At 67.2% G+C, this 10,213-nt stretch overlaps 3 protein-coding genes across 4 annotated transcripts; 1 reads left to right on the top strand and 2 right to left on the bottom strand.

Annotated features, from left to right (window-relative positions):
• The first annotated feature begins 707 nt into the window (after nucleotides 1-707).
• Nucleotides 708-3,423, top strand: RAB3A (RAB3A, member RAS oncogene family). The gene is made up of 5 exons (XM_035567741.2): nucleotides 708-768; nucleotides 2,066-2,293; nucleotides 2,413-2,531; nucleotides 2,676-2,800; nucleotides 3,233-3,423. Exons 2-5 carry the CDS (start codon nucleotides 2,066-2,068, stop codon nucleotides 3,421-3,423), a joined length of 663 nt encoding a protein of 220 aa, XP_035423634.1. The 5' UTR covers nucleotides 708-768.
• Nucleotides 3,424-4,167: 744 nt separating this feature from the next.
• Nucleotides 4,168-7,584, bottom strand: MPV17L2 (MPV17 mitochondrial inner membrane protein like 2). Of its 2 annotated transcripts, none has more exons than XM_035567742.2 (6): nucleotides 7,539-7,584; nucleotides 6,306-6,473; nucleotides 5,928-6,098; nucleotides 5,735-5,811; nucleotides 5,508-5,636; nucleotides 4,168-5,418 (listed from the first exon to the last, which is right to left on the bottom strand). In XM_035567742.2, exons 2-6 carry the CDS (start codon nucleotides 6,469-6,471, stop codon nucleotides 5,353-5,355), a joined length of 609 nt encoding a protein of 202 aa, XP_035423635.1. In that variant the 5' UTR covers nucleotides 6,472-6,473; nucleotides 7,539-7,584; the 3' UTR covers nucleotides 4,168-5,352. The 2 variants fall into 2 exon arrangements, with proteins under 2 accessions (XP_035423635.1, XP_050571537.1); XM_050715580.1 differs by lacking the exon at nucleotides 7,539-7,584 and adding an exon at nucleotides 7,302-7,340 and having other exon boundaries at nucleotides 4,613-5,418.
• Nucleotides 7,585-7,841: 257 nt separating this feature from the next.
• On the bottom strand, nucleotides 7,842-9,963 carry IFI30 (IFI30 lysosomal thiol reductase). The gene is made up of 7 exons (XM_035567743.2): nucleotides 9,711-9,963; nucleotides 8,792-8,971; nucleotides 8,640-8,714; nucleotides 8,459-8,554; nucleotides 8,227-8,379; nucleotides 8,071-8,139; nucleotides 7,842-7,985 (listed from the first exon to the last, which is right to left on the bottom strand). Exons 1-7 carry the CDS (start codon nucleotides 9,834-9,836, stop codon nucleotides 7,920-7,922), a joined length of 765 nt encoding a protein of 254 aa, XP_035423636.1. The 5' UTR covers nucleotides 9,837-9,963; the 3' UTR covers nucleotides 7,842-7,919.
• Between the last annotated feature and the right edge of the window lie 250 nt (nucleotides 9,964-10,213).

The raw sequence follows: 10,213 nt of genomic DNA on the forward strand, positions 1-10,213 counted from the left end.
GGAGGCGGCTGGGCGCGCCATGCCCGATGTGTGTTCGTGGGGTGGTGACGAGGGGCACGGACGGCCTCGGAGGAGGCTGCGGGGTCGAGGCTGGGGTTGTGCAGCCCTGGGGAGGGCCGTGTCCCGGTGAGCCCCGCGCCCCCGCCATCTGCTGCGCCGCCTAATCCCGCCGAGCGCCTCAGAGGGCGAGGGAGGACGCGGGGCCGCCATGGCCGCCCACCTGCGGCCCACCTCAGGGCCTCGCCTCACGGCCCGCGAGGACTGGGGGCACGGGGCCTGAGGGACGGGAAACCACCCTGGCGGTCCTCAGTCGGGACAGGGAGCCATATCGCGACAGGGGGGCACTGTGACAGATTGTCCACCCCTTCGACAGGGAATAACCCCTCCCGCCTCCCCCCCCCCCCCCCCCCCCACAGGTGCACATGGTACGTTCCGCCCCCCACCCGCTGCGCAGCCGGGCCGCACCACCGCGAGCCGCGAGGGGGGGGGGCGCACACCGGGAGAGGAGGGTGGGGGGGGGGAGGGAGGGAGGAGGCGAGGGGCGTCTCCCCCCCGCCCCTCCGCTCTGGGCACGGGCCGGCCGTCAATCAACGCCGAATCGGCGCCGAATCAGCTGGAGCCGGGGGGCTCGTTTGCATACAAGGCCCCGCCCACCCCCCCCCACCCCCCTCCTCCCGCTGCTGACGTCAGCGGGGCTCTGCAAGCGGCGGGGCGGCGCGCGCCGCTGCTGCAGTTCTGCGGGAGGCGCGGCGCGAGCGCGGGCTGGAGGTGAGCGCGCGCCCCCGCGCCCCCCCCCCCCCCACTTTAATCCTACCCCTCCCCCACTGCCGACCCCCCCCCCCCCTCCCCCCCCCCCCAACCCATTCCCGGTTCCGTGCACCGGGGCCGGGAGGGGCCGCCGGGGATTGCACCGGGCCGGTTGGGGCTGGGGGGGGGAGGCGGGGGGAGGGCGTTGCACGCCAGCTGGCGGGGATTGCAACCGCAGCGGGGGGGGGGGGGTTGCAGTAAGGGGGGGGGGTTGCAATGAGGGAGGGGGGATTTGCAATGGGGGGGGGGTGTTTGCAATAAGGGGGGGGTTAGCAGCGGGGGGGTGAAATGAGGGGGGAGTTTGGAATGGGGGGGGTATTTGCAGCGAGGGAGGAGGATTTGCAGCGAGGGAGGGGGTCGCAATGAGGGTGGGGGGGTTTGCAGCGAGGGGGGGGTTGCAATGAGGTGGGGGGGTTGGAATTAGGGAGGGGGATTTGCAGCAAGAGGGGGGGGGCGTTGCAATGGGGAGGGGGGTATTTGCAGCAAGGAGGGGGGGTATTTGCAGTGAGGGAGGGGGGGGTTGCAGCAAGGATGGGGGAATTGCAGTGATGGGGGGGAACGTCTCTCAGTGCCCCCACCATTGCAGAAGGCCACGGTGTAAGGTGGGCACCCGGGGGTGCATGGGGAGGGGCAGGGCAGTGCTGTCCTCTCCACTCCCCCCCCCCCCCCCCCCCCGGTATACCCTTCCTGCTGACAGCACCGTGCACCCAGCCCCCCACCCCGCCAGCATCCCCCTGCATCCCGCAGCACCCTGCTGCACCTGCGCCCACCCCCGCGCAGCACCTTGCACCCACCCCCGTGCAGCACCCACCCGGCGCAGCCTGCGGGGGCACCGCCGCGGGTGCCATTTTGCAGAGGAGACGCAGGAACGGCCGCGGATCTGCACCCCCGCGGGGGGTCAGGACCCCCACCCCCCCCTCCCCCCCGACCACCCGTACACCGGGGCAGCGCGCCCGGTGGCACTGCGGGGACGGGTGGCAGCAGGGACGGCGAGGCGGTGGTGGCCTGTCCCCGCGTGTGCCGTGCCACCGCGGCTGATGTGAAGCGGTGCTGAAGCCCCGGTGACATCGGGGGTGTTGGTTATCCCCGGGGGGTGTTGGTTATCCCGGGGGTGCTGGTGCCACCAGGGATGTTGGTTATCCTGGAGAGATCCCGATGCCACCGGTGATGCCGGTGCCACCGGGGACGTTGTCCCCGCCGGTGTCCCCCGCGGAGGCGCCCGGCTCACGGCGCCGTCGCCGCCTCCCCCGCCTTGCAGATGGCGTCCGCTACCGACTCCCGCTATGGGCAGAAGGAGTCCTCGGACCAGAACTTCGACTACATGTTCAAGATCCTCATCATCGGCAACAGCAGCGTGGGGAAGACCTCGTTCCTCTTCCGGTACGCCGACGACTCCTTCACGCCCGCCTTCGTCAGCACCGTCGGCATCGACTTCAAGGTCAAGACCATCTACCGGAACGACAAGCGCATCAAGCTGCAGATCTGGGTGAGCCCCGGCCCCGTTTCCAGGGATGGGGTCTTAGGGGGGGGATTTATGGGGTTGGGCTGCCCCCTTTTGGGGAGGGGATGCCGTCGGCGGGGGCTGATGCTCCCCGCGTGCCGCAGGACACGGCCGGGCAGGAGCGGTACCGCACCATCACCACCGCCTACTACCGCGGGGCCATGGGCTTCATCCTGATGTACGACATCACCAACGAGGAGTCCTTCAACGCCGTGCAGGACTGGTGAGCCCCCCCGACACCGTGCTCGGGTCCCCCCCCTACCCCGTGCCATTGTCCTATATCCTCCCCCCCCCCCCCCCCGCCCCCATCCCTTTGTGCCCCTTTTTATTTTAATTTTCATTTTTTCGTCCCTCCGCGCCCCCGAAGGTCGACCCAGATCAAGACGTACTCGTGGGACAACGCGCAGGTCCTGCTGGTGGGGAACAAGTGTGACATGGAGGACGAGCGCGTGGTGTCGGCGGAGAAGGGCCGGCAGCTCGCCGAGCACCTGGGTGAGTGCCCGGGGGGGGGGGGGGGGGGGGCCCCCGTCGCCACCTGCAATTCATTAAAATTCCGGGCTCGGCGCGATAACGCAGCTTAAATTGCAAACGGTGGCTCTGCACCAAAAAAAAATATATATGTTATGGCAATATCCAGCAAAAAAATGGTGTTGTGGCACCGTGAACGCCTGCTTTGGGTCAGTTTCGGGGACCGTAACCCCGCTGCGCCCTAGGAGGGGTGGGCTTGGGGTGGATTCGGCCCTGCTCCGAGCAGGCTGAGCCCCAGCATCGGTGAATATTTAATGGGAGGAAGAGGAGGGGGGAGCAGAGAAACGGCCCCGGTGCTTGCTGGTGGGTAGGCGGCGAGCATCACCGGGGCCGTAGCAGGGTCCTGGGCCGCCCCCCCCCCCCCCAGTATCATTAACCCCTCCCCCCCATCTCCAGGCTTCGAGTTCTTCGAGGCCAGCGCCAAGGACAACATCAACGTCAAGCAGACCTTCGAGCGGCTGGTGGACATCATCTGCGAGAAGATGTCGGAGTCGCTGGACACGGCCGACCCCGCCGTCACCGGCGCCAAGCAGGGCCCCCAGCTGACGGACCAGCAGGCCCCCCCGCACCAGGACTGTGCCTGCTAGGGCCCCCCCCCACCCCCCACCCCCAGTCGGTGCACGTGTGTCCCCCCCCTCCCCAGCACCCCCTTTTTTTTTTCCCCCCAGGGGGGGCTTTTTGCTGCTGATACCTCGCAGGCTCCCAAAGGGTTGGAGCCTGCCCTTTTCCCACCCTCCCCGTCAATTAGGCTGTGCCCCCCCCCCCCCCCCCTTTTCCCCATTATTTATTTTTAAGCCTGGGATGGTAGGAGGAAACTCGCCCCCTTCTAATTGCTCTCCAAGCCCAAATCGCTCAGAAAAACAATTTTTTTATTTTTTTTTTTTGCCGTTTTGCTTGCGGGGTGATGGGGAGGGGGGGCCGGGACCCGACACCCCCGTCCCCGTAGCGGGGGCAGCGCCTGCCCGAAGAGCCCCCCCCCCCCCCGGGGTCTTTTCGCTGCCCGGCGCCCCCTCCCCAGCTGGCTGGCTGCTCCCCACCTCCTGCCCATTTGTATAAACAGACGCTAATTTACGCCCCCCCCCCCCCCCCCCCCCCGCTGTCTTCCTCCCTGTACATAGGACGGCGTCCCTGTAAATAGCCGTAGGACGTGGCGCTGTGTGCGTGCCCCCGCTGTGCCGTGCCCGTGTCGGTGCGTTCCCTTCTCCTCGGTGTGGTTACCTTGTGAGCAGCACTTCTCAAGCTCTTTAATTTAAAGGTTCCAGGAGCAAGCAAGGGGCTGGCGGAGCTGTAGCACAGACCAAGCCCCGTGGACCATTCCCCCCCCCCAAAAAACACCCCCCCCCGGCTCGGGGAGAGGGGCGAGCATCACGACCGCTGCAGCGCGCTCGGCTCCTTGCGTGGTCATATAGTAACGTGCTTCTGTGGAGACTGTGAATAAGTGGATATTCCTCGAGCAGTGACCGACCCCGAGGTCTTGCTTCCCTCTATTTATTTTTTCCCGGAGCGCTGTGTCTTTATTTTACAGGTTTCCCCCCCCACACACACACACACACTGCGGTACCGTGGTCCTCCCCTTCCCCTTTTCCTATTTTTTGTGAAGTTTACTGATGGAAGAGTTAACACTGTACTGTACAAATGTCAAAAAAAAAGTGTCAAAAGGGTACAATTTCCTAAAAATCACTGTATTAAAAGAAATGGTGTGAAGAAATAAAGCGATGCTGATCACCAGGCGCTCCGGGTCGTTTGGGGGGGGGGAGGGGGGATTAGGAGTGGGGGGGCACCGTGCTGGGGGCAATTTCAAGCTGAGGAGGAAAATTACCTGGTTTCACAATTAGCATTCTGCTAATTTCCCCCCCCGGTGCCCTGCAGGGGGAGGGATGAGGCTGGAGCTGTACGGAAGGCACCTTTCAGGTGTTAGAAAATGAGATTTTGAGGCACTGGAGGCTGAAAATAAATGGGGTCCCTGGTGGGGGGAGGGGGGGGGGGGCGATTGTGGCTGGGGAGCTGCAAGGGGCAAGGACAGGACTTTGTGCTGCGGCACCCAGGATGATTTGGTTGCAGGTGCCACCGGCAGTGGGAACTGCCCCCCAACTCCTCAGTTTTGGCTCTGCCTCTGTCAAATACGGCCGAAACCAGAACAAATTTCATAATCACAGCTTGGGGGGGCTCCGCCAGGGCTCCTGGTGAGGGGAGCGCAGGAGGGGACAAGGGGCCGGAGACGCTGGGACTGTCCCCCCGGTGCTGAGCGCTGCTCCCCTACCCCGTTTGTTAAGTACAGCCCCCTAATTGCAATCAGTAAATAAGTTAACCAGCGAGATCTGCGCAGGCTGCAGCAGCCCCTGGCTGTGGCTGTCACCAGCGATGGCTCCCAGGCCCTGCGCTGAGCTGCAGCCGTGCCCGCCACGGGGCCGGATCCTGCCCGACCTCGCGGCGGTGCTGGCTGCCCAGAGACCCCAGCAGCACGGGCAGGAGCTTCTGAAGACATCGCCGTCTTCAGGAGCAGCTTCTCCACGCTGCTACATCCCAGCGCCGCGCTGCCTCCCGCGCTGCGCCTCCTGCTCCGTGCTCAGCGCTGGTTTGGGCTAAAAAAAAATCCAAAAAAAGAAAAAAGGGGCTCGCGGGCTGCAACCCGGGCCGTGGCTCGCGCGGGGCGACCGGGGCCGGAGCTCACCCTGTGCTTGAGGTAGGAGAGGTAGGTGTCCCAGCCCAGCGTCACCACGTTGACATAAACCACCCGGTATTTGGGGGGGACGTAGAGGAAATTGAGGAGCTGCGCCGCCGGCCACACGCACCAGTCAGCCTGCGGGGGGGGCGGGGGGGGGAACAGAGCCACCAGCTGCCCCCAGGGGAGCCGGGCACCCCGAGGGGCTCGGGGACGAGCCGAAGGGACGGGTTTACCTTGTAGAACTCCCAGAACTTCTCCTTGAGCTCCCCCCAGCTCGCCTCCAGGCTCTGGCCCTCCAGCGTGCCCATGCCTGCGGGAGAGGCGGCGTCAGCAGCGCCCTCGCGGATTTCGGGTGGCCGAGGACTGGTGTCACCATCAGGATGGGTGTCACCACCGCGGTGGGCGTCACCCCCCGTTGTAGCCCACCTAGGAAGTACCAGGCACCCAGCGCGGGCGATGCCACCAGCTGGTCGATGAGGACTTTCTTCAGCACCGTCCTCAGCCCCCGCACGCCCCGCGCCGGGAAGGCGGCGTCCAGCCAGAGGTACCAGAAGTGCATCAGCGGCCCCATGCTGCAGCCCACGGCGAACATGCGCCCTGCGAGGCGACAACCCCCCCCACCACCACCCCCCTGCATTATTGATGCGGCCCCGTAACGGGATCCGGCCCCCGGGGACCCACAGAGCGGCCACGATCCCAACCCCAGCGACGCAGGGCAGGAATTAAGCCAGGTTTTTGGGAGCAGGATGGCTTCTCCCCCCCCCCCCGCCCCAGCTCCCCCCATTGTCCCCCCGGCTTTGTCACCTGTGCGTGCCGCCTGGCGCTGGCCCTCGGGGTCGCGGCGCAGCTGCCATGCCTGCTGCAGCGTGTCGCCGGCGGCCAGCAGCGCGCCGCAGCTCGCCGTGTTGGTCAGCAGCAGCAGGCGGCCGCGGAAGAGGGGCTGCAGCAGCCGGCGGCCCCACGCCAGCATCCCTGGGGGGGAGGGGGGGGGGGGGGGTTAACTGGTGGCGGTGCCCACGGCGGGGTGGGGGGGGACATGGGGACAGACCCACGGCTGTGGCACGGCTCGCCCCCCGCCCAGCTCTTCAGTCCTGTATGGCCCAGTGCTCCCAGTTAGCCCAGGGGCTGACCCAGGTAACCCTGCTGGACACCCCCTCTGCTGCCCAGTCTCCCCCAGTTACACTATGGACCCCTCCAGTACGCCCCAGTTAGCCACACGGTGCTGCCCAGTCCTCCCCCGTTGGCCCCCCAGTCTGCCATTACCCCTGCAGGGCCACCCCCAGCCACACCAGTGCCCCCCAGCCACCCTGTGCCCCCCCCCTTTACCCCTTAGGTACTCCCCCAGTTGCCCAATTACCCCTAGCCCCCCCCAATCACCCCTAATGTACCCCCCCAGTCCCATCCAGTTAGCCATGCTGTGCCCCCCAGTCACCCCTGTGCCCCCCAGTTCCCACTGGGAGCCCTCCCAGTCCTCCTTCAGTCCCCCCCGGACCCCTCCCAGTTATATCCACGCCCCCCAGTCACCCCCCCCCATCTCCTAGTTACCCCAGTCTCTCCCAGTAACCCCATATGGAACCCCCCAGTCCCCCCAGTTACCCCTGTACCCCCCAGTTCCCACTGGGAGCCCTCCCGGTCCTCCTTCAGCCCCACGCCCCCCCCCGGATGCCGCCCCAGTTATATCTGTGCCCCCAGTCACCCCCCTCCCCATCTCCCAGTTACCCCAGTCCCTCCCAGTAACCCCATATGGAACCCCCCAGTTACCCCTGTACCCCCCAGTTCCCACTGGGAGCCCTTCCAGACCTCCTTCAGCCCCCGCCCGGAACCCGTCGAGCCCCCCCCAGTTATATCCGTGCCCCCAGTCACGCCCTCCCCATCTCCCAGTTACCCCGGTCCCTCCCAGTAACTCCATATGGAACCCTCCAGCCCTCCCAGTTCCCCCTGTGCACCCCAGTTCCCCACGGGGTGCCCCCCCCAGGCCCCCGTGCTCCCCCAGTGCCCCCCAGTGCCCCCCAGTTCCGCCCCCCCCTCCCCGCTCACCGCCGCGCGTTCCGCCGCCCGCCCACGGAGAGGGGGGAGCGCCTCCAGGTACGGACAACTTCCGCTTCCGGCGGCCGCCATAACACGTACCGGGCACAGGGGGCCGCCATGATACGTACAGAGAAGCACGGGCGGCCGCCATGACACGTACAGGAGCACTGGAGGCCGCCATGACACGTACAGGGGAGCAGGCGGCCGCCATGACACGTAGCGAGGCTGAACTCCCCAATGGCCCCGTGTTGTCCCCAAGGCCTCGTCCCCAGCGCCCAGCCCCTTCCCCGTCCAACACATCACTCCGGAGGCTTTTCTCGTTCCACAACACATTTCTCTTTATTCCCTGCACACGTCTCGGCGCTCCCAGCCGCCCACATCCGCCGTGTCTCAGTGCTTGCAGACCGCCCTGGGCTTTGGTGCCGCGGTGCTCTGGCAGCCCTCGGGCTTCTCTCCCTGCCACAGAGCAGCGAGTAGTGCCAGCAGGGCGGGGGGCACGTCCCCACAGCCCCCCCCCGGCACCCCCGTGTCCCCGTCCCACCTGGTAGAGCTGGCACACCAGCCTCAGCAGCGAGCGCTGCGCCTGCTCCTGCAGCTCGTCCGTGTGCTTCTGCAGGACACCGGGGCGGGGGGCTCGTCATAAAGGGCTCCTCATGGACCCCCCCCCCCCCCCAGTGCCCCAAGCTCCCCCCCTTACCCCATTGACGACGATCCAGGGGACATATTGGTGCGGCGGGTCGAGCGCCTCCGTCAGCTGGGCGTTGCGGTGCATCAGCGCGGTCCCCAGGTCCCCTTGCACGCAGGCGGTGATGCGCCCCGCGTCCAGCTGCGGGGCGTAGACCTGCAGGCACTGCCGGGTGGGGGGCACGGGGCGCGGGTCAGTGTGGCGGGGGCGGCCCCGTGGTGGGGGGATGGGGACAGGGACGTACGGCCTCCAGGTTTTTGGTGGCGGAGGTGCCCGACTCCATGCAGAAGATGACGGGGAAGTAGGTGGTGAAGTCCTCGGCCTCATGCATCAGGCAGGCCTGCAGGGACGGGGGGGGCAGCGGTGAGGGTCCCCCCCCCCGGTGCTCACAGCACCAGGATGAGGACGGGGACAGCGCGGCTCACCTGGATCATGTTGCCCAAACACTCCGCCGAGCCGTGCTGGCACTGGAACTGCCACTTGCCGCCGACCTTCTTCTCCTGCGGGACGAACCGGTCTGAGCGGGGCCGGCAGCACCAGCGGCATGGGCACGGCACGGGGCCGCGCCGGCTCCTACCTGCGCGTTGCCGTACGGCACCAGCGTGATGTTCATGGTCTCGCTGGGCAGCAGCAGCCAGGTGGTGAAGAGCTGCTCGATCATGAAGCCCCGGCATGCCGGGCACAAGCTCTCGTAGTAGAGGCTCACCTCCACGGGAGGAGCCGTGGGGTGCGAGAGGTTGGCGCAGCGGCTCTCAGCCTGCGTGCAGAAGGTTTTGGGGTACAGAGGGCTGCAACGGGGTGAGGCTGCAGCCGTCTGTGTGTGCATGGGATGGGGTAAAGCTGCTGGGATGGGGGCAAGAAGAGGCTGTGTTTGCAGCCCCCGGGGCTGGGAGGGAAGTGAGAGAGGCTGGGGGCCTCCTGCGGCTGCAGGATTACACGTGCCGCCGGCATACAGCACTGGGGCTTTCCACAGGAACTTCCCCGATGCATTTTGGGGAGAAGTGCAGCCAACGGGGCCAGGACTCGCCTGGGCAGAGCACAGCACCCACCGCCGGGTGGGCTGCAGCCCGTCCGGGCTCACGGGGTGCTGGCAGCCCCGCCATCGCAGGTCTCACCATCTGGCAATTCACAGCAGAATAAGCTGAAAAGCTGGTTCGTGCTGAAAAAGGAGAAGTGGCAACAAAGCGCGGGGATGGATCGAGGTCCGGCTGCAGCAGGACTCTTCCCCAGGGATGTCAGGGAGTGCCGCGGGGCCAGCTGGATGCGGGGACCCCGAGCATCCCTGCACCGTGCCAAAGGGATGCTCTGAGCCGGCTCAGGCACCGGGTACTGACACTACACAGCCGTGGTCCCGCACAACCCGGCCCCAGCCCCGCTCAGCACCAGCAGGTGCAGAGGCTCCCCTTCGTGCCGTTTCGGTGCGACATGTCCCCCCGCACCGGGCTGTCACCGCAGCCAGGGGGTGGCAGCCCTGGCACCAGCCCCGTGGCTCTGACCTGGCAGGCGACGGCGATCTCCCGCGAGCTGCACCAGAGGTGGGCCGGGTAGTCACAGCCGGGCAGGGCCACCGCCAGCCCCGGGGCCAGCAGGGCCAGCAGGGCCAGCGGCAGCGCGGGGGCCATGGGGACGGCGGGATGGCCGGGAGCCAGCGCAGAGGCGAGCCCGTCCCCAGGAGGACTTTTAAAGCTCGGCTGCGCCCGCCTCCGCGCACCCTTCCTGCCCCGCTCACCCTCCTCCTCGTGACGCCGCCGCTGCTGACTCACGCGCGGGGCCACGGCTCCGTCCCCTCGTCCTTGCTGCCCCGCTGCACGTGCCAAGGGTCAGCATCGCGGGGTGAGGGCGCAGACCCTGCACATTTGGGATTTGGGGTGCAGCCGCCCAGCCCAGCCCCGCTGGTGGTGTTGTTTCTCCATGCACGGGCCGGTTGCAACAGGTCACGGGCTGAAATTCAACCCCGAGCGGCGCGGCGGCTGCGGGGCTCGGCGTGTCCCAAGCAGCT

The sequence above is a fragment of the Cygnus atratus genome, chromosome 26 (assembly GCF_013377495.2).
Source record: "Cygnus atratus isolate AKBS03 ecotype Queensland, Australia chromosome 26, CAtr_DNAZoo_HiC_assembly, whole genome shotgun sequence".
NCBI classification, from domain to species: Eukaryota; Metazoa; Chordata; class Aves; order Anseriformes; family Anatidae; genus Cygnus; species Cygnus atratus.

Coding starts and splice junctions, on each gene's coding strand:
- MPV17L2 (XM_035567742.2), bottom strand. CDS start 6,471: ATGCTGGCGTGGGGCCGCCGGCTGCTGCAGCCCCTCTTCCGCGGCCGC. Junction 6,099..6,305: donor GCGCCAGGCGGCACGCACAG/GTGACAAAGCCG, acceptor GTCGCCTCGCAG/GGCGCATGTTCGCCGTGGGC. Junction 5,812..5,927: donor GGGTGCCTGGTACTTCCTAG/GTGGGCTACAAC, acceptor CCTCTCCCGCAG/GCATGGGCACGCTGGAGGGC.
- IFI30 (XM_035567743.2), bottom strand. CDS start 9,836: ATGGCCCCCGCGCTGCCGCTGGCCCTGCTGGCCCTGCTGGCCCCGGGG. Junction 8,972..9,710: donor AGATCGCCGTCGCCTGCCAG/GTCAGAGCCACG, acceptor TTCTGCACGCAG/GCTGAGAGCCGCTGCGCCAA. Junction 8,380..8,458: donor CCACCAAAAACCTGGAGGCC/GTACGTCCCTGT, acceptor CCCACCCGGCAG/TGCCTGCAGGTCTACGCCCC.
- RAB3A (XM_035567741.2), top strand. CDS start 2,066: ATGGCGTCCGCTACCGACTCCCGCTATGGGCAGAAGGAGTCCTCGGAC. Junction 2,294..2,412: donor GCATCAAGCTGCAGATCTGG/GTGAGCCCCGGC, acceptor CGCGTGCCGCAG/GACACGGCCGGGCAGGAGCG. Junction 2,801..3,232: donor GCAGCTCGCCGAGCACCTGG/GTGAGTGCCCGG, acceptor CCCCATCTCCAG/GCTTCGAGTTCTTCGAGGCC.